General features: G+C 35.3%; 1 protein-coding gene across 1 annotated transcript in view; it reads left to right on the top strand.

Annotated features, from left to right (window-relative positions):
• HECTD1 (HECT domain E3 ubiquitin protein ligase 1) overlaps positions 1 to 21227 on the top strand; it is a gene marked incomplete at both ends in the record, with an annotated part of 54050 nt that extends 32823 nt beyond the window's left edge. The window contains 18 exons of the mRNA XM_079537456.1: positions 2029 to 2865; positions 5905 to 6126; positions 7769 to 7902; positions 9397 to 9553; positions 10380 to 10602; positions 12154 to 12208; positions 12430 to 12612; positions 12915 to 13125; positions 13203 to 13288; positions 14762 to 14889; positions 16310 to 16511; positions 16668 to 16805; positions 17093 to 17700; positions 18741 to 18819; positions 18906 to 18999; positions 19309 to 19459; positions 20607 to 20751; positions 21090 to 21227. Of these exons, the coding sequence (XP_079393582.1) occupies positions 2029 to 2865; positions 5905 to 6126; positions 7769 to 7902; positions 9397 to 9553; positions 10380 to 10602; positions 12154 to 12208; positions 12430 to 12612; positions 12915 to 13125; positions 13203 to 13288; positions 14762 to 14889; positions 16310 to 16511; positions 16668 to 16805; positions 17093 to 17700; positions 18741 to 18819; positions 18906 to 18999; positions 19309 to 19459; positions 20607 to 20751; positions 21090 to 21227 (3791 nt within the window). The remainder of the gene's footprint in view (positions 1 to 2028; positions 2866 to 5904; positions 6127 to 7768; positions 7903 to 9396; positions 9554 to 10379; positions 10603 to 12153; positions 12209 to 12429; positions 12613 to 12914; positions 13126 to 13202; positions 13289 to 14761; positions 14890 to 16309; positions 16512 to 16667; positions 16806 to 17092; positions 17701 to 18740; positions 18820 to 18905; positions 19000 to 19308; positions 19460 to 20606; positions 20752 to 21089) is intronic.
• Between the last annotated feature and the right edge of the window lie 1225 nt (positions 21228 to 22452).

The raw sequence follows: 22452 nt of genomic DNA, 5'->3' as shown, positions 1-22452 counted from the left end.
TGTTGTGTTCTGTACCTTTCCTGCCTTGCTAGCTTCATTGGTATTGAGTTATTTTGTTGATTTTAAAAAAATGAAATTAATAAGGGATGAAAACTGAAACCTGCAACAGCCAAGGGAAGTAATTGCTCAAGAGGATGAGATATTGAAAGGTCAACAAAAGGGGCTGTGAACATACTTTCCCAGTTTCCCCCACCTCTACCCTTATTTTGGTGTACATAAAATGTTTCAGAAACAAGGTCAGTCTTAAGTTGTTCTTAGTCAGATCTTCAGGTGTCATTTCTTAAAACTTTGAGTATTGTCCAACATACAGTGATCTAAAATGTTTTGAAAAATTGAGTCTTTTTAAAGCCATTCAGTGTAGCCTGTAGGGAACCATCCTGTCATCCAGATGTATAGCTGCACTCTCACTTTTAAGATGTTAACTCTAATTTGTGAATAGTATATTACTAAATTAATTTTTTTATGTTCCTACATTCTGGTAAACTTTTTCCATTAAGTATAGGTGAAATGGAGGTTCATTTGTGAAATGATTCCAAAACGTGAAAAATCTGTCAGCATATTATTAGTCCTGCCACAGTTGTCTTGCAAATAGAATTTAGAAATTAATATCCCATTGGCTTTTCTGCAATTATTAACATTTTTAAACAAATCTGGAGTTGTTTGAGGGCCATAATAATGAAGTAACAAGACTAAGAGGAACAAGCACGTACTACATATTTTAAAAAATTGCGCAGGTTTTGAACTGTCTGTGATTAATATTATAGTAGGAACTGTACAAAAAGGAATAGTAATTTAATTGTGCTTTTTCAGAATGCCTAATCCAGATACACATAAAGAGGAAAAATCATACTGTTTAACTGTGTGGAACTTTTTTTGTGTTTGGTAAGAAATACCACTAAAATGTAGAAAGATACTTAAGCTTCTCTTTGGCAAGTTCGCCTCTCAGAGCTTCAGTGGTGTGAAACTATTGAGATGTAGGTCATGTAGCTGAAGTAAAAAAGAAAAATGTGATACAAGCCTGTTTGCATGGGGATGAGATGTCTACTTCTGTGGAAGCTTTATCTTTTTTTTTTTTTTTTTTAATGTTCTTCCTCCAGGGTGATATTTATAAACAGAAAAATGCCTGTGATCTTCTATTTCAGTCTAAAGTGATGATGGAATAGATTAGAGTAGCGGCACAAGATTTGGTAAAGTTAATACACAGTAACAAAAACTTGAAAGAAGTGTTTTAGATGACAGAGATTATAGTAGGTGTCAGAGAAGTAAAAAGATTTTTTTCCTCCATTTCTATTCTGGTTAGCTAAATTTTACATGTTATCCTTATCATTACAGCTTTAATATGTTTAACTTACAACATTTAATGAAGGAGTTAAAGAGGAACAGCATCTCTTTTTAGTGCTGTTTTGATCCCAGTATAATGTTTTAACTTTCTGTGAAAAGAATTCCTCTTGCAAGCCTGAAATAAGTAGTCCTTATCTGCTCTGAGACTTTTCCTGTGAGTAAGAAATACCTGAGTTTCTAAATTATTGAGCCAAAAAGCTGTGTATCATTAAACTCCTGCGTTCACTATATAGGAAAAAAGTATCAAATCTGAAAGTAACCAATTTAATAAAATGCTCGTATATCAAGTATTGAACAAAGAAAAACATAAAATATTCATACAGGAATTACAGATTCTTGCCAGTTACAATCAAGTTACACTGATATTGTTTCTGATGTTAGAAAATCTAATAAGAAAAATTTGAGAGATCTTAGTAGGTCAGGTTCATTCCTGAAGCAAACTTTGCTTTTGGCTGGATTCTGGGATCCTGAAGATAGAAGCTGATCATGCTTGCTGCCTTAATTTTCACAATACATTGCCAAATTGCATAATCATTCTTCCTTTTTAATTGGCTTTAAGGGTTATTCAGTAATTTTATCAATTCAGATGTGCAGCCCTTATGAGGAGCTGATCCCACATTGTGGAGCTACTGTCTGACGCTCCTGTCTGCTTTCTGCTGGATCTCACAAACTCCTGTCCCTTTCCAGGCTGGATTGATGTCACCTGGGATGCTGGTGGCTCTAACTCTTACCGTATGGGCGCAGAAGGAAAGTTTGACCTCAAGCTTGCACCAGGGTACGACCCTGATTCAGCGGCATCACCCAAACCTGTTTCATCCACTGTTTCAGGCACAACGCAGTCATGGAGCAGCTTGGTGAAAAACAACTGTCCAGACAAGACGACTGCTGCTGCAGGCTCCTCAAGTAGAAAAGGAAGCAGCAGTTCTGTGTGTAGCGTGGCCAGTAGCAGCGACATCAGCTTGGGTTCGACCAAAATGGAGCGGAGATCAGAAAGTGTAATGGAGCAAAATATAGTTTCAGGCACTGACGTCCACGAACCAATTGTTGTTCTGTCTTCCGCTGATAATGTACCTCAGGCTGAAGTAGGGTCATCTTCCAGTGCGAGCACCAGCACCTTAACAGCGGACATGGGAAATGAAAATACAGAAAGGAAGTTAGGTCCTGATAATTCGATACGTACTCCTGGGGAGTCCAGTGCCATCTCCATGGGAATTGTTAGTGTAAGCTCTCCTGATGTTAGTTCAGTTTCTGAACTGACTAATAAAGAAGCAGCATCCCAACGGCCTCTAAGCTCCTCAGCAAGTAACAGACTTTCAGTTAGCTCTCTGTTGGCTGCTGGGGCGCCAATGAGCTCCAGTGCAAGCGTTCCTAATTTATCATCTCGAGAAACTTCGAGCCTGGAGTCTTTTGTACGAAGAGTGGCAAACATAGCGCGTACCAATGCCACAAACAACATGAATTTAAGCCGAAGTAGCAGTGATAACAATACTAATACTCTGGGAAGAAACGTCATGAGTACTGCGAGTAAGTAAGAAATATTTACTTTTGTATTTTAAGTTTTTCTTTGTTTCTTTGGTTTTCAGTGAAGGAGTTTGGATTGTGTTGGCCTAACAGAAACACACAGGGAGCAGCCTTGTTATTATGCAAGTTTGCAGAACTGAGGAAGAGCTCACAAGATTGTAGATAATGGGAGAGTGTTCTATGGCCCCTTGATGTCAGATTGCACTGTAGTACCATCAAATGTAAAATAATTGGAATTTGGTGTTTATTTCATGATGAAGAACAAACAGTGGCAGTGATAGCTGGCGTGGGATATTCTTTCTGTCCCATCTGTTCTGCAGAATTTGTACATTCACCTTCTATCTTCCTGTTTCTGTTATTTGATTTTTATCATTTACCTGAGGAAATGCAGGTTTTTCATATTTCATTTGAAATTCTTTCATTTCAAATTCATTTCAAATTATTTGTCTGAAGTCAGGAATGAAGAGCAGAGTAGAAAGAAAAAGTGAGGAAATTGTTCTAATTCCCTGTTATCTAGAAGGCTGAGTCATCTACTGTACACAAATACTGTCCATGTGTTCAAAAATGCCATTGTCATGAAGGTTTAGATTTAGCAAATCTTTCAGGCATGTTAATTTTACAGATATATGTAGTTAATGTCATTTTAAGTAGGATTATGTACATGCTTCAACTTTTTTGTTTTCTGACTCAGATTATATGTGAGATTAACATATTAGCAGTTAATAATAATAAATTTATTATGAGTTCACTCTTTTGAATTTTAAGAACACTCCCATCTGAGATGTTACTTAACCAGCGCTATATTAGGTATGATATTCAATGTTTCGTGAGGTAGATGAGTTAGGAGAAGTAAAATTACCTAACCAGAAGGAAGCACTCTGTATTTTCTTGTCAAGATTTTATGCTTTCCTAAAATTTCTGTGTAATTTGCTTTTAGTGGTTTTTAAATTGTTGATAGTGGGTGTTTTGTTTTGTTTTTTTGTTTGTTTGTTTTAACTTGAGGGAGGATTTTAAAATGTATTTACACATTTGTATTATTATGATACTGGGAGAGAAAAAGGCTTGTTAGCTGCATTAAACATGTAAATAAAATAGCAAAACAAAAGTCAGATTGTGAGTTATTTTAGGCAGATACTCAGTGCCTCTAATTCTGAAGTTATGTGATTAATAGCATATTGGTCAGATTTCAAGCATGTTTGGTATGATGACCATGTTAAATTTGGAAATAAGTGGTTTTGGGTGTTTTTTTTTTTTTTTTTTTTTTTTTTTTTTTTCCTGTATTCTTAACATTAAAAATAAATCAAATCTTTTAAACTACCCTTCACGTAGGAAATATCTACAAATAGAAACTGTAAATCAGAATTCGTGTCCCACAAAGATTAGATTCTGAATTTGAGCAATCCCACCAAAGTTATATTGGTGCTTTGTAATAAGCTAAGGTTAAAAAACAAATGAGCAAATTCAAATGTGTTACAAATCATGATGTGTGATTTAAATCTCTTCAGATTTGCTGTAGTAATTGCATTTGGAATCATTGGCATTTGTCAGGAGTTAAATGGTAGCCAACTTCTTGTTCTTGAGTTCTTGAGTTCTTGAGTTCTTCATCTTGAGATGAAATGCTGGCAGTGGCTTTTTATGTTTCTCTTGCTTATAAGAGCAGAGAGTTTACTGTTATTAATTTAAGTAGATGAAAGATGTGTATACTAAACAATTGACTGTCAAGTTCTTAACGTCAATGGAAAAAAACATTCCATGCTTTCTTGTTTACACAGATGAGTATATGGTTTGATAACTTACTAAATCTAAATTATGCTCCTTTCTGCCCACATACAGAACAAAAAAAAATCAAATGCAGTACCTGCCTTTGCTGATTTTAGTTTGCATTTTTAAATTTTATTTACGTATTTATGTTCTTACCACAGTATTTGATAAAACAACAAAAATATATGATGTTTGTTTTTATCAAAAAGCTATCAAATGCTCTTGAGGGAAGAGTTCTGGTTTGCATTGTACTGTCTTTCAACAGTAGTGATCTTTGCAAACATCAATAGTCTGAAATTATACTTTTATTTTAGTTTTAGTTATTAGCAACACTTCAGTTTAGATAAGTTGCAATAACAAAAATGTTTACTTTTGAAACTGTAGAACTCATATTTGATAAATTTTAGAAAAAAATAGGTAGAAAAAAAGTACACGTTAAGTTTAAATTCAGGTGACCCCTCAGATTTTCATATGCAAACATGTGATTCACCATCTGTGTTTGCAAATAAGAATGCAAGAAGATGTTCTTAAGATTGGTGTGTAAATACATAATTATGCATAACTTCTACTGTTTCAGATCTGTACAGTATCTGAAATTCTTTCTATTGAGTTTATGGTGAATGGAATTTTCTTTCAATCGTTAACCTAAAATGCATTTACTATGTTATATTTGAATGTGCAGTAAGGTAACTTGTTAGTTATTGCTTGTTTAATATAAATCATCCAACATGAATTACTAAATTCTGTTTTTCACAGTACTGCTAGTTCGTCATGAATATATGCACTAAGAATTATGTGAAAGATAACAAGCCAGAGTTGCTTTAAGAATGTTAAGGAAAATGCAAAAAAAGGTTTCAAATTTGTCATATGTTCTGTTCTTAATTTGTTTGTGTGTATGTGGTTAAATTCTTTTCTTTGTATAATTTCATTGATGTTAGTGGTTTAAGTAAGATGTAAGGCTTTAACCAATATTGGAGTAACAGATTTCAGGAATACTTTTCTTATGTTCGTGTAATTTCAGATTTACAGTGGGGATTTATTTAATAATTTTATTTGTTTTAACTGTACATAAGAGAATATGCTCAGATATGAACATCTGCATTGTAGCACGCACTTCTGCACTGGGAATCTCTTCCCACTAAGTCTGTTATTCTTAACTGTAAAATACCACATCAGATAATTTTTCAGTCCAAAATATATTTTTCAACACAGGACTCATGCATGTGAATTGTACTCTTCAAGTCATCAAATCATTTATTTTATCTTACCATATCTTTATAGCGTCTCCTCTTATGGGTGCCCAAAGTTTTCCTAATCTGACTACAACTGGTACCACATCAACAGTGACCATGTCTACATCCAGTGTTACTAGCAGCAGCAATGTAGCTACAGCAACTACAGTTTTATCTGTTGGTCAGTCGCTTAGTAATACTCTAACTACTAGCCTAACATCAACATCTAGTGAGAGCGATACAGGGCAGGAGGCAGAATATTCTTTATATGGTAAGTTTCATTTTTAAATGATGTAAATAGACTTCCCATTAATGGTTTTTCCATTTTTCCCATTGTTATGATTTTATTTTTTTGTGTTTGGTAGTCTATTTACTGATAAGAATTTGGAAGCTGAGTTCATGTGTTAGTTTTGTAAAGCAGTACTTGAGTGCTTTGTTAGCATTATATTATTTATGATTTCAGGTCATGAATTCGGTAATTTCTGTATCACGTGATGATTGTTTATGGTATGGTTTATTTTGGGCACTTAATCTTTACCTTAATCAAACTGTTCTGGTTTTTAATGTAGTATGCATGTAAGCCTCTACTTAAAATCACAGTGTTCTTTCTCATTTAACATGCTATGTGCTCATTATGAGATACATTCTAGTATTCACTGAAAAATATCCAACCATTAGACATGCTGTACACTAAAAATTGTATCTGAGGTTCCAAATGTCTCCAGTCCGTAGTAATTGCAAGAAATTGGAAAGAACACAGAAATGAAATTGATGCAAAGAATACAATTGTGATTTGAGGAACAAAATTCAAAGTTGTATGGAATTTATATGCTAAATTCAGGCATTAGGATGGAAGTTATTTGTAGGATATGAATGATGTGAGAGGGGATTGTAGTAAAAAGGGTGAATGATAAAATCAGGAATTAAGTTGATGAAGTCAAGAAGAACTAGATGCAGGAAAGTATTTCTAATATGAAGCTCATTGGATTGAGGGAGATTACTGAAAAAAGAGATACACAAATTGTGTAAAAAGTTGGTTGAATGAGTAATTAGAAATTGTGTTTTTTCTTGCTTATCATTAAGTCTGTTCTGGCTGTTCAGATTAGCACCAGATTAGCAGGGCATTGGAATTGAGCCACTTGGAGTTGGTTAAGATATCCACATATACCGTCTCCATTTATTGTTTTAAGTGTTGATATTTTGATCAGGTTACAAGTCTTAAAATAGAAACAACTGAGGAATTATTTTTAGAAGTTACACTAGAGTGTCTGTTGGGGACTTAACAACGATTCAAAGGGTATTTGGACTGTTTATTTGTATAAAGAAAAATGCAATATTTCCCTATCTTAGTTTGCCTTGGATCACTGTGAATTTCTTTTCTGTTTTTGTTTATTTGGGGGAAATCCTGATTTTTTTTAAAGTGCTAGTACTAGGTGGGTGAAATTGATCTTTGTATCTAGCTTCAGCTTTTAGTTACAGAAATTCAGTAACAACTAAATCTTCAAAAATGTTGCTCTTAAAATGTCCCTTACAGTATAATTTGAGATGTAACCACATATTCATTGTGGAAATTGTCATTAACGTGCTTTTAAAACTAAATATAGAGTCAGACAAAATAAACTGGTTTACTAATTTTTAGTCTTTCATAATTTAAAATGAATGGAATTATAACATGTTTGATAAAAGCAAATGAAAAACCGAGCACTTTCTGCTTATTCTTAATTACACTATGTTATAGGCTTCATTTGTTAGATATACTTTATCAGCAGTGGTTCAGTTCTCTCTTTTTGTTTGTGAGAATTGTTTTTTCAGTGTTCTCAACGTTAAAGATTTTACATTTTCATAGGTTGTCTTAAAAAGATCTTTTTTTTAATTTTATTTTGCAAATAAATATATAAATATATATGTTATAGATTTTCTGGATAGCTGTCGAGCTAGTACTCTGTTGGCAGAGTTGGATGATGATGAGGATCTACCTGAACCAGATGAAGAAGATGATGAAAATGAAGACGATAACCAAGAAGATCAAGAATATGAGGAAGTTATGGTACAGTATAGTTATCTACCTTAATTATCTGTACTAACAGATGCATTAAAAATCCAGATATTTTTGGCAATATGGAGCCTTAGCTAGATATTCTTTAACGTCCCTTTCAACTCCAATCATTCCGATTCTAATTTAAATATATGCATTCAGTTTTAGGACTACTAAATTGGAGAATTACTTAAGAATCTCTTTCTTTACTGTGTAGCTGACTGAGCATTGACACATTGCCTGGAGAAGTAGTGAAGTCTACCTCCTCATGTTTTTTCAAAGACCTCAGATACACATGGTCTTGGGCCACCTGCACTGGGTGACCCCTCATCCAGCAGGAATCACAGGTCCCTTCCAGCCTCTGCCATTCTTTGGATCTTCGATTATGAGTACCAATCCATTAAGGCTCTAAATGAAATGCCAGAGATAAAATCAGCTTATGCTTCTCTGGCACTGCAAAACGAACACCTCTTCCAGAAGGCAGTTCATTGTGCCTTTTTTCCTGTTCTTGTGTATATCCTGAGTATTAACAAAAGGTTTTCTTGCACACGTGGATACACTAAAATTGTGAGGCCTTGTTGGAAAGGATAGCTAAGTGGGCAGTCCCCTTCCTGTGCAAATTTGATGAATTGTACCACCTTCAACATTTCTTCAAGAGAAAAATGTTTTTGAACATCAGCACACTCTGAAACATTATAGGTCAGAACTGACATCTTAAAAAGCATCCTGGAAACAAATTGACAGCAGAAGTGATGGATCACCATTTCACTGGCTGATTGAAATGCTGTTACTTTGTGGATGGGCTCCTGTGTTTTTTTTTCCTTTTAGTGATGCAGTTTGAGAAATGCAAATGAAAATGTTCCTTTCCTGTGTTCCCTTTCATATTCATTCTTCTCAGTGAATAGCTGAACAGATTAAAGGCTTGTTTTAGAAAAGTAACAAGTAGTTAATATTTGCGAAGGCTTGTTGAAAATCAGATTTCTTCCTGTCATCATAGTTACAGTATTTTGGAATTTGATTTCATCAATGGATAAAATGCATATTATAGAGCAACGTATTTATATATTTACAAAAAACCCTACTTTATTCAGAAAAGTTAATGCATTTATTTTGACAGTATTGATTTGAGTCTTTGATACTCCAAAGTTTGTGCAATACACAGAATATTTACACTAAATTTGCTGACCTGCGTGATGGTAAATTTTCCTATGTCATTTTGGTGCTTGACAAAAATTTTCATTTTTTTTCCAGAAATTGTGAAGATACCTATTCTAAGTTTAGCCTACCAGTGCAGGTTTCTATATGCTGGTAGTTCTGCTTAATTCTTTTGATTCCTGCTTGACCAATTAAATAGCTGGCACTTAACTGTGTTACTTCTTTTTTTTTAATCTTTTCTCATCTTTGTGTTACTGCTGCATTCAGTGACTAACTTTTATGCTTTTGATAGAAGTTTCTCTGTTACAGAATTTTTATTACTACAGTTCCTTTTTACTTCCTTTATTTTAGGAAGAAGAGGAGTATGAGACCAAAGGAGGTCGTAGAAGAACATGGGATGATGATTATGTATTGAAACGGCAATTTTCTGCTCTGGTTCCTGCTTTTGATCCAAGACCTGGTCGAACAAATGTTCAGCAAACAACTGATTTAGAAATCCCTCCACCGGGTATGTTGACAAGGTGTATTTGTGGTATGTGATCAGGCTTTATAAGGGCCTTTGGGCTCCGGGGATCCTATCACTATTAGCCAGTACAACATGCTTTTGTGTCTGTGTGGCTTTTCATTGTTTGAGTGAGAGCTTCATTTGCTTCTGCGTGTGCAAGCATTGAGAAATAAGTAAATTAAGCACCATGTGAAATAGTCAGTCTTGAATCTAACTCACATTATTGTTAGGTCTCTTGCTATCTCGGTCAACCTACAGGGAATAATGTCTGTATTGAGCTGCCTAGAGTAGCTTTGATTGGAGAGGTCTTGCTGAGGCATTCCAAAGCCTAAGTGATAGGAAAATTAATACAGTCACTGAGCAGTCTGTATGACAAGCAGCATAGCATAGGTTCTTGTTCCTTAGTTCATTCTTCTTCAGCTCTGTAGGCGTAGTCTCAGTGTTCATTACAGAAAGGAGTGCATGTTTTTAGGCTTATGTGGAAATGAACCATTGTTGATTTTGGTGAACTGAAAAGAGTCAGTACAAAAGGAAGTTACCATGTAAATAAATAATTAATGTGCTATAACTATATTAAAGAGAATATTACTGATGTGTAAGAATCAATATGGATTTCAAAAACAGATGGTAGCTTTACTCACATAGAGAAGTGGTATAATTATGGCACTTAGTAATAGCTCATAGTTTTAATTCAGTACTTGCTAAACTTGCTGGCCTGCATGCAGGAAATCTTTATAGTTCCTTATTAAACCACTTTATTAACATTTAAGGCAGCTCGTCATGTTTTATGTATTTTATGTTAACATGTCAAATGATTTTTCTTTTGCAGGTACACCTCATTCAGAACTCTTGGAAGAGGTTGAGTGTATGCCTTCACCACGCTTAGCACTTACATTGAAAGTTTCAGGTCTTGGAACAACTCGAGAAGTAGAACTGCCACTAACAAATTTTCGATCCACAATATTTTATTATGTACAGAAATTGTTACAGCTTTCCTGTAATGGCAATGTGAAATCTGACAAACTTAGACGTATTTGGGAGCCAACGTACACGTAAGCTCACAAGTTTGTTATTCTGCAGAAAACACTGTGTGACTGATTAGGAGACAGAAGAAAAACAATGTTAAGATCTCTCCCTCCTCTGTAAGAAGCAATGCTAGAGTTGGATTTTTTCCTTACATTTTTGTTCAAATGTTTATATCAGTTTTGAAGGTAGTACTATGACTACTTCAAAAATAATTAAAAAAAAAAGAAAAAAAAGATAATGATAATGATCTCTAATGTTAACTGCGACAGTATTAGAGAGAGAAGAGGGATCTGAGAAAGCTGGTTGATTACTTTATTGAGGGATTGCTTATTCCGCATTCAAAAATGATCTGTCCCAATGTGTGGGAAGTCAAGCAGAGGCAGTAGGAAATCTGCATGGATGAAGAAACTCCTGAAAGAACTCAAAACATTAAAAGGAAGCATTCAAGTGATGGAAGGAATGTCAAGTGACCCAAGAGGAATATGGAGACATTGTCTGAGCATACAAATAGAGGGAAAGGAAAGTCAGTGCCAGTCCAGAGTAGAACCTAGTGAGGAGTGTGAAGGGCAATAGGTTAGGATGCAGCACTGCTGCTGACTGGGAGCCATCTCGCTGGAAAGTAGGTTGGAGATAATGGCATGAGTGTTCTGGTAGAGATAAAGTTGAACATGAGCCAGCTTTGCCCCCTTACAGCAAAGAAAAGTCATCAGCATCCTGGGCTTTGGTAGGAAGAATGCTGCCATCAGTCTGAAGAAAGAAATATTTCCCCTCAGTGCTAGTGAGAGACTTCTAAGCTCCTGAGAGCCTACGAGAGATGAGGACCCAAAGCAAGTTCAAGCAAAGGGCATTTCTTATACTTAGAAGGCTTAAAGGGCTTAAGAGCATGTATGACAATACAAATGGAGTCCATTCCAAATTCAGCTACTCTCTCTATGCTAACTTGTCTTTACTTGATTTATGGTAATAGGAATTCTAAAACTGTAATTGTGCATGTCTCATTTACCATACCAATATAATTTCTATCTAATTGGAAAATTAATGCATATGAAAGCAACAGCAGTATGGTTGTTGCAGTTTTTTAACTTTGAATATTTTTTCAGTGTTTGTGTTACAACTATTGTCTGTGTTGTCTTGTGTCAAAAGTAGTGTTTTGTATTTAAAAAAAAAATACTAAAAACAGAAATATTTGTAAATGTGCAAGTCTCTTAAGTTAATACATACACAGTAAACTACTATAGAATTTCAAGCTTCACTGAGCTCATGCAATGAAGATCCTAAAGCCATATTGGGAAATTTGAGCAATAAAGTGGTTTGTGCACTCAAACTTGACTTAAAAAGATGTAGTTATCTTGCAGAGCATTTAATTTATTCGCACCATGAAAATTAAATGCTTGCACTAGTTTAAGAGCTTTGCTGAATGTTCTAGGAAATGAAAATCAACTTGCTTAGTTTTGTTTTTTTTGGGGGGGGGATTATGCTACCTAAGTGTCATTGTGTCTAACAACTCAGTGTGTAACTTCACACTTTGAGGACATGCTTATGAGTATGGAGTACTAATTCATTGTTTTAATATCTAGAATCATGTACAGAGAAATGAAGGATTCTGATAAAGAAAAAGAAAGTGGAAAAATGGTAAGACTTCCCTGCCTTTGTTATGTTGTCGTGGCTGTTTAAACAACAGCGAAGTAAGTCTTATTGCAGTTTATGAAATGCTACATTAAAAAAACTAACAGTTTTCAATTAGCTAAAGGATTTGTGAGCATATTGTTCATGCATGTTCTTTTCAAATATATAATGCATGATGAAATTTTTAAGACTTTACAATCAGGAAAAACAGGTGGTTCCTGTTGTAGGGTTGCTGGTCAGTAGAGCATGTGGAGCAGTACCTTGGCACTGATGAATTACCAAAGAATGACTTGATAACCTACCTGCAGAAGAATGCAGATTCAGCTTTCCTGCGCCACTGGAAATTAACCGGCACTAATAAAAGTATTAGGAAAAACAGAAATTGTTCCCAGCTCATAGCTGCATACAAGGTATATGTCTGCATCCAGTCTTTTTATTTATGTGTGGCTGTGTGCTTTGTTTTGAATGTTCACAGACCAATAGCAAGTCTGTTTTGCTTTTTTTTTTTTTTGTCTTCTGTTAAATATAGATGTGTTAAAGTGTGTTTGAATCATGATTTGAATTATCAACAATTTAACTAAATGCTCACGTTAAACACAGTAACCATTGTGATTTTTCAGTGCTCATTAACTTGGGAGCACACAAGCATAAGGATGGTAACGTGCAGCTTTCATTCATAACGTTTTTTAAAATTATTATTTTTTCTCCTTAGGATTTTTGTGAACATGGATCAAAATCTGGATTAAGCCAGGGGGCCATTTCTACTCTTCAGAATTCTGATATCCTTAGTTTGGCAAAAGAGCAACCTCAAGCCAAAGCTGGCAGTGGGCAGAACTCCTGTGGAGTGGAAGATGTTTTGCAGTTACTTCGCATTTTGTATATAGTTGCTAGTGACCCTTACACAGCGCGAACTTCTCAGGAAGGTATGTGAGTTATAAAGCAAAGTTTTTCAAATGTTCTAGTGAACGCAAAATAAATGATTTTTTTCTCTTCATTTCAGAAGGAGATGAGCATCCTCAGTTTAACTTTCCACCAGATGAATTCACAAGCAAAAAAATTACTACCAAAATTCTGCAGCAGATTGAGGTAAAACTGTTTCTTGCTTAAACAGTTTGAATGTATTAGGTTTTTTGCTGTCTTGCCTTTTGAATTGTTTCATACAAGTTATTTTATTTTGGGTGAGTAAATTCTGCAGTAGCAGGCTAGTCTGAACAGAAACATAGCAATGAACATTATGATTGTTAAGGTTAGAAAGCATAAATTTTTCCATCCCAATTGAGACAACTGTTTCGAAGTGATAGCAGTTATGATCCCCCACACAGGCCGTGATATTTATAAAATGATGGTTTAGTTTATGTCTAACCATCTGTGAAATCCTCTGGAAGGTGGAAGAAAGTGCTTATCAGCTTACTGTAAATGTTTTGTTTATATTAGATACTCTCTGAACTATCTTGGTTGACATTTAGTCAGTTTAGTATGACTAAGTCAAACTTCAGTATTTGTTCTAATGAGCTGGTGGATTTCATTACAAAATAATAAAGAGACCTAATGACATGCTTCCAAGTAGTTGCTCTGACAGGTTTCCCAAATTAACTCTATAGACATCAAGCTTCTTCCTGAAAATCAGAATTGCAAGTTTTTTGTTTTTGCTAGAGTAGTTCCTCATCCATTAGCAAAAACTTGAAGTTATTTTAAATTGAAAGTCACAGTTGGGAACAGGAGTATTATGATATGTGGTAACTGAGCGTAGGTTGTCTTGACAGTATTGCTGCAATCCTGGAATCTCCAGTCTCCATTTGTAGGGCAGGAGAGGATTTGCAGGGGGGGTTATTTGATGTCATATCTTTCACCCTCACCATCCCAGGTAATATTTGCGGATATGAAATTATGCTTCAGTGGAACTACATCTTTTTTTAATCTTTATTAAAGAAAATGAAGATTCTAAATTCACTTAGTTCTTTTCCTTGTTTGCTTTTTGAGGTTGTTTAGTTACAGTTAAGTCACCCTAATTATTGAAGCAAGTTTGTTTTTCATGGTCTTATGAAGGATGTTTAGGCACCCAAATATCTTTGTAGTAATAAAATAATTCTGGCAGTCTTTGTTACATTTGTATTTTAGAAGAGACTATAGTAGTATTTCAGTATGGATCATCTCTACTACCACTGAATGTTTTGTGGTGTCTTCCAGAATTAAGTATTTGACCACTTTTGAGCAAAATTCAGAAATAGTTATCTTGATAATTACGTACTGTGATTTCCCCACAATACTTTGACCAGTAGGTATCCCAAGGATTTAGTGCAGATCTTATTGTATGTGCCAAAGCATCCTGTTTCCACTCAAACCCTAGAAACTCAGGGAACATCTTACATCTTGGTAGTGGCATTTAAGAAAAAAAAAAAAAAAAAAGAGTTTGCTAAGAAGCAAGGAACTTGCTTAAGAATAGATGAAAACTCAGCCTGCGTATATCAGGTGTCTGTTCATTAGTTACAAACTTGCTGGAACAACCCGAGCTTAATAAAAGAAATACTTTATGTTGTTGTTTCTTTCATTAAACTACAGGAACCCTTGGCACTAGCAAGTGGAGCTTTGCCAGACTGGTGTGAGCAGCTAACAAGCAAGTGTCCTTTCTTAATTCCATTTGAAACTAGACAGTTATACTTCACCTGCACAGCATTTGGAGCATCAAGGTAAACAAACAAGTGGAAAAAAAAAAAATCTCCACCTCTCAGATTTATTTTATTTTATTTATTTTTCAAAATAGCTTTTTGAATTAGTAACTCACAGAAAAACCTCATCCTAATAAGATAAACTTGGCTTTCCAGATTTTAAGCATTTTAGGCAGGTAGCAGAAAAAATGGGAGGATGCTGGGAAGCTTTAGAACTTTGGGACACTTCTAACATTTCTCATGCATTGTGTTAGAAGTTTATAATGAGTGGCTTTTTGTCTGATATTCTCCTGAATTTGAAGAAATGTCATTCTTCAGCATGTTATCTGAAGACATGGCTGGGTTCCTGTACATAGTTATACCAGGTAGTAATTCAATTGGGCTGCAGTTCATTGCGCAATGAACTAAAAAACAAAAATAAAAGAGCTTTCTTAAAGTAACTGTGAATTAAATGATTTTTGAAAATATAAACCAAAGCACATAGCTTTTGTTTGTTCTTGTTTTTGTTTAGTAGAGAAATTGTAGAAATGTTTGAGTTGGAAGGGGCCTTTAGAGGTCATCTTGTCCAGCTCCACTGCAGTGAGCAGGAACACCTACACCTATGTCAGAGCCCTGTCCAGCCTGACTTTGAATGTCTCCTGGGACAGGGTGTCCACCACCTCTGGGCAAATGTCAAACAAAACAACCAACAGATGGTAGATTTGTTGATAGCTGCATAGATGAAAATCCGTACAAGAATTTTGAACTTTGCCTTCGTATAAGTATTGTTATTAGAGGCTTGCTTAATCTTATTCTTGCTTAATTGATATGGGTCTTTTGGAGCTATGGAGGAACAAAAGACCCGTATAATTCCTGTAACACTAGTAATATGTTGGAATTTTTTTAAGTAAACTTTTTGTACTCTTGCCCATAATTATATAGGTAAGAGTTTCATTATGTTATTATTGTTCTAATTATTATAACTTAATGTCATTTTATATATGAATGACTGCACTTAAGCTTTGGTTTAATGCTTCTCTGATTATTATGTAAGCAAGTAAATTGTTTTGTAGAACTTGGTCAGTATTAATGGGCTCATGTACAACTGTTCTGCAGTATAGTGCAACCTGTAATGGCCAACTACCATTAGGAAGAAACTGTAGGGTTTTCTGCATGTGTGATATAAAGTATGATGCCCTCTGTTCATTCCGCTGTAACGTTAAAGCTATAGTAATTCAAATATATATTAAATGTTTTTGTTGCTATTTATTATATTAAACATTGTCTGACCCTTCATAGTAACAAAAAATTATTTAGCTTGCTAAATTCATAAAATATAAAGCAGCCCATATTTCTGCATTTTGGATAATTGTGAAAAAGGTGATTAGTACTTAACAAAGGAACTTTTTAATAGTGGATACTTTCAAGTTTTAAGTAAGTGTTTTGTGGGTTTTTTTTCTAGAGCGATTGTGTGGCTACAAAACAGACGCGAAGCCACTGTTGAAAGAACAAGAACCACGAGCACGGTGCGACGTGATGATCCGGGAGAATTCAGAGTGGGGCGCCTGAAGCATGAAAGGGTGAAAGTTCCGCGAGGTGAATCCCTGATGGAATGGGCAGAAAATGTCATGCAGATTCATGCAGACAGAAAATCTGTTCTAGAGGTAAAGCATATCTGCCTAGTAGAGTGAGCTTAGATAGCCATTTCTAATGTGCTGGCCAGGATATGGAACATCCTGTTGCATAACCAACACTGAACATTTCACTAGATATTTTTTTGTTGTTAATATTCCTTGTGTTTTGGTTTTTTTTTTTTATAGGTTGAGTTTTTAGGGGAGGAAGGAACGGGCCTGGGTCCTACCTTGGAGTTTTATGCATTGGTAGCAGCAGAATTTCAGAGGACAGATTTGGGAGCTTGGCTTTGCGATGACGATTTTCCAGATGATGAGTCTCGTCAGGTCTGTTTCTGTTTGCCTGTTAAATTCTAAGTGTTCAAAACTTATGTAAGAGAAAACTGAGCTAGATAGCCAGGAAGGAAAGAGCATTTGGTCACTGAGCAGCCACTCATCATCATCAGGAATGACCACAGTTTTCCATAGCTCCTTCTCATTTTTTTCTTTATAACACAAAAGTACAGTAATAGTAAGTTAACTAGCACAGTCATATGATTAAATTCACCTTCATCAGTGTTATTCTCATTTATGCATTTTTAATGCTAATGTTTATTTTCTGTCTCTTAAATCAGGTTGATATTGGTGGTGGATTAAAACCCCCTGGTTACTATGTACAGCGATCATGTGGACTCTTCACAGCACCATTCCCACAAGATAGTGATGAACTTGAAAGGATAACCAAACTCTTTCATTTCCTTGGAATTTTCTTGGCTAAATGCATTCAAGACAACAGACTTGTGGATTTACCCATTTCTAAGCCTTTTTTTAAACTCATGTGTATGGGAGACATTAAAAGCAATATGAGTAAGTTGATATATGAATCACGGAGTGACAGGGACTTGCACTGTACTGAAAGTCAGTCAGAGGCTTCTACAGAAGAAGGGCATGATTCACTGTCAGTAGGAAGTCTGGAAGAAGACTCCAAATCAGAATTTATTCTTGATCCACCAAAACCTAAACCTCCTGCCTGGTTTAATGGAATTCTAACATGGGAAGACTTTGAATTAATAAATCCACATAGAGCAAGGTTTCTAAAAGAAATTAAGGACCTTGCAATTAAAAGGCGTCAAATTTTAAGCAACAAAAGTCTGTCAGAAGATGAAAAAAATACAAAACTACAGGAATTAATGCTGAAGAATCCATCAGGTTCTGGGCCGCCGCTTAGCATAGAGGACTTAGGGTAAGAATTTTCATATTTATAAGTAAACAAACCATATTGTATTAGAGATGAACATTACCACATCTAATAAGAATTGAGATTTCTTTGTTTTCAATAATACCATTGTGAGGGGGAACGTGCAGTCGTTAGAGATGCACCAAAATCCATTTTGCTGTCTGTAGGTAGATTCTAGTTCCTTCTTGTTTTTAGGGGTTTTCCTTCTTATCTGTTCAGGCTTTTTTTAATGTTTTAACTTAAATATGGCTGCACCATGATGCCACTATGACTGTGTAGGAACACCTAAATACTTGCTAAGACCTTTACAAAAATGTGAATCAAGCCATTTGTTATGACAAGTATTGAAATTTTTTAAACTTCTTGAAGAACTTTTAATGAGAACCCTTTGAGCTTTTCTGAAACATGGGTATGTATTAATAGACATCAGTGCAGTGTTGGAAGATACAAAACTAATCATACCTGTGTGATTTTGAGTCAGGATGTCATCTTCTGTGGTTCTAAAATATTTCTTTTCAAACAACACTAGTAGTGTGAGTTACTCGTAAAAGTCATCTTCTGTCACAGGAGTTACATAGTTAGGGTTTGGTAATTGCTTATGGCCTTGTTGACTTAAGTGTAATGAAAGAGAGAATGAGAAAAAGCACAAGTACCACCACTGAAGGGCCTAAGTGTGTTAAGTGTCTTTATAACTATTAGTATTGGAAATTAATGTAAATGATTATCTTTGAGTCCATGAACTAAATTAAGCTGCTCAAGTTGTTTTGAGGCTGATAGTTTAAAGAAAACTGCAAGAATTTTTTTATAGCAAAACCAAGTAAGTAGTGAGCAAATACACATGCATACTGTAGACAGGAGATATCTATTACTTGCAAAGTCCATTACCAATTGTAGTTTTATACTGTGGTACCACTTTTAGGTGTATGCAAAATGATCTGCAGTATTTTGAAATGGAAGAGAAGGGAGGGTTCATTAATCTTGAGTATTTACAAAAGCAATAGCAAACTTGTTTCCAGTTAGCAATTAACGATTTTTCTGTCTTGAAGTTTAAATTTTCAGTTTTGCCCGTCATCCAAAGTGTATGGATTTACAGCTGTAGATCTCAAGCCAGGTGGTGAAGATGAGGTAAGGAATCGACCAACTTTCAGAAATCTCAGCAGTAATTGTAATGCACTGTGAATTCTTAGAGTATTTATATATTGTTTTTACAGACTGTAACAATGGATAATGCAGAGGAGTATGTGGATCTCATGTTTGACTTCTGTATGCATACTGGTATACAGAAACAGATGGAGGCATTCAGAGGTAATTTTAATTATGGCAGAATATATATTTAAGTGGACTTCCTGATGTTCAGGGTGTCCTGGTTTGAATTAGTGATGTAGAATGGCTTTCAAAAACAAACACTTGAGGATGTAGCAGGTAAATAAGAGATTTGTTTCATAACACTTTTGCATTAGGTATACCGTTACAAACCTTGGAGACATTCAGTTTTGTTAATTTAGAAAATGTTGGTACATGTTTACTTGATTGAAGTACAATTGAAGTGCTGATGTTATTTCGTTAAACATTCTTTTGGTGTGTGTTCATAACAATATCTTGTATATATTAAAGATGGCTTCAACAGAGTCTTCCCAATGGAGAAGCTGAGTTCTTTCAGCCATGAAGAAGTTCAGATGATTCTTTGTGGAAATCAGTCACCTTCCTGGGCAGCAGAGGATATCATCAATTATACAGAACCTAAACTGGGATATACACGGGACAGGTACTTCAGTTCAAAGTGATTTAAAAATCACTTAGATGTATGGTTGACAAAACACCTAGGATGTTCCTTAGGTAAAGATGCAAAATGGGAATTGACAGCGATTGAAGAACAACTAATTGCCTTAACATATATGGAATAATTGTGTTACAACAGACAGATTAGAAGGCACTTGGTGTTTTCATGATGAGAATAAATAACAAAGAAAATATTTAAGTGTCAAACTAGTGGAAGTATAAGAGCAGCTTACTTATACATGCTATTAAAATGCATCACTTGAGAATTTTTACTTCTGTCTGTGTTGTTGGTGGCTATGACTTCAGTTGGCTACAGTTGATATTTGTCATTTATTTCTTACTTCTTCTTCAAGTATAGTTGAAACAAAATGTACTGTGCAGTCAAAATATACACTGCTGTTTGGCTACTGGGAGGTGGTCTTAATGGTTTGGTTTTGGCTACTCATCTTTTTTAGTAGCTGTAACGTAGAAATTAGGTGTGAAACTATGTTAGTATAAGCATTCTGTGAAGGATCCTAACCAGCCTGAGATGCTGAGTGCAGCCTGCCCTGAATACAAAGATACAGCTGAAACTGCAGTGTCTGATACCTGCGGGCATGTTGCAGAAAGTAGTACTTTCTTCATACATGCCCTCTGGTCCGTGTTTTTTTGGCTGATACAGATGAAAGTGGTGGTATCCAGAGAATTCTCTGAAGATCTGTTGTGGTCTGTTACATTTTTTCATATTTTGTTTTGCATGAAGTTTTCAGCAAGTTAGAAACAAACTCATATATGAACATGAAAGGTTTTAAGCTTAGTCAGATTCTTCGGAGAATAGATTTGAATTGTTTTCAATTGTTTGTAGGAACAGCTAGAGAAGATGGCCAAATAACGCTCCAGGATAAGTAAGGAGAATTTGTTATTAATCTACCTGCAATTTTCCTTGTAGTATTCAGCAAGAAGAGTAAAAAAGTGTTTTTATGATTTATGATGTTTTATTCTTAACTGACTACTGAACAGAAACTGGAATCTTACAGTGATTACTTAGGCACTGCTAAAGATGCTGATATTCATGTCTGAAAAAAAATTGGGGAGGGTAGCAGAACATCTGTCACAGAATATTATCATAACTGATCATTTCAATTTATTTTAAGCCCTGGATTCCTTCGATTTGTGAGAGTTCTGTGTGGTATGTCTTCAGATGAAAGAAAGGCTTTCCTCCAGTTCACCACTGGTTGCTCAACACTCCCACCAGGAGGACTGGCAAACCTACATCCCCGACTGACTGTTGTACGCAAGGTGTGGTTTCTTCAAGTTACCTTTCCAAACCAGCTAATTTGGCGTTTGCATGTAGGCCTTGCTGCATTAACAAAAATCATTGTTTTTTTTTGTTTGGTTGGTTGTTTTTTAAATCTTCTTTCCTTTTCTAATCCATGTCGCTATGCCAAGCTTTCAGTGCTGGGTTTCAAGTCCATTCTCAGATATCTCGTTTGCTTAGAAAGGATTTAATGTACATACAAAGTAGATACATTTTTAGGTCTGTAACTTTCCAGATGCCATTGTTTTTTGCCATCCTTATGTTACATAAGCACATGAAGTGAACAGCTGCAGCAGCAAATGTTCTTTGTTTTCCTCAGGTTGATGCTACAGATGCCAGTTACCCATCTGTGAATACATGTGTGCATTACCTGAAGTTGCCTGAGTATTCTTCTGAGGAGATTATGAGAGAGCGTCTGCTAGCTGCTACAATGGAGAAAGGCTTCCATCTCAACTGAGTTGTTGACTGCAATATTGGACATCAGAAAGTGTTTTTTGATACTAGCAAAGCCTCTTGTGTTTGTGTGCAGAAAAATATGATCTCCACGCTGTGCTCTGACGAGACTTGCCTTTTTTCACTCGTGAGGAACATGTGGAATAATTTTGTTAGCTGCTAATGACAGAATAAATCCTTGTAACTACACAGCCAGCAAGAAATTGGCACAGAACACTGTGTGATGCTTCAAGGGCTTGCACAACTGGAAATTAAGGTGGTTCTGTTTGACTGTTCCAAAGAACAGATCATCAGATTTTCAGTGTTCACTGATACAAATTTCTAACAGTGTATTTGTGTAAAGTTTGTCATTTAATACCTTGTACACTACAGTTGCCATCACTGATCCCTGTTCTGCTGGCTTTAAGCTAACTGGTCAGAAACTTGCTTCCTTAAAACTTAGAGTAAATGGGCATCTCCAGCTTTTTTTCTTTTTTAATGGTGCCTGCACTATTGGAATATTTTAGTGGGTTTTTGCATATAATCATGCACAACCTTTTGTTTTCTTTCAAGTGGGAATATATTTTGATTTCTCAAATCCCCTGCTATGAAGATCAAATCCTTAAGTGTATTTGTGCAGTTCAACAATAAAGCTATTAAAAAATAAAATAAAAAAAACACAACACTGGTTTCTAGTGCAAGGCACACTTAAAGCAAGTTTTACTTTTGGTTGTATTTTCTTTGTATATTATAAACATTTATTTAACTTGTTGCAGTTTGAAGTTTAAAACAACAAAACACCCAATGTGTAAGCTCAACAGTAATCATTAAAATGTTTGCAACATATACTGTCTCCTCTGAATACCTTCTTAATTTTACTTACGTTACTAAATCTATGTATGTGTTTTGAACAAGAGGCCATACTTTTGTCGTGGTTTAAAAGAAATCCAAGGCAATAGTTAATGTCATTAACTCATCTGTGTACTCAACTCTCAACATTACACAGTGCAACTGGCAGTGATAAGTTTGCATGTGGCAGGGTTTGGTGCTTTTCAGTGGGCCCATGGTCTGAGACTGTAATTCCTTATTACATTGGAATGAAAACTGGTTCCAATGGTGTGGCAGGTTCTGCTTTACTTGAGGTGGAGCGCCTATCTTGGTTTTGTCATGTGGTGAGATGTTTATTGGCAGAAAGCAGCTCATGGCAAGGCAAAGCAAATAAGATGTCATTTAAAGTAATGTGTCTTTTA

The sequence above is a fragment of the Tetrao urogallus genome (genome assembly GCF_951394365.1).
Source record: "Tetrao urogallus genome assembly, chromosome: 6".
In the NCBI taxonomy this organism is placed as follows: Eukaryota; Metazoa; Chordata; class Aves; order Galliformes; family Phasianidae; genus Tetrao; species Tetrao urogallus.
Note: the sequence above shows the minus strand (reverse complement) of the source record. Positions and strands in the feature narration are given on the sequence as shown.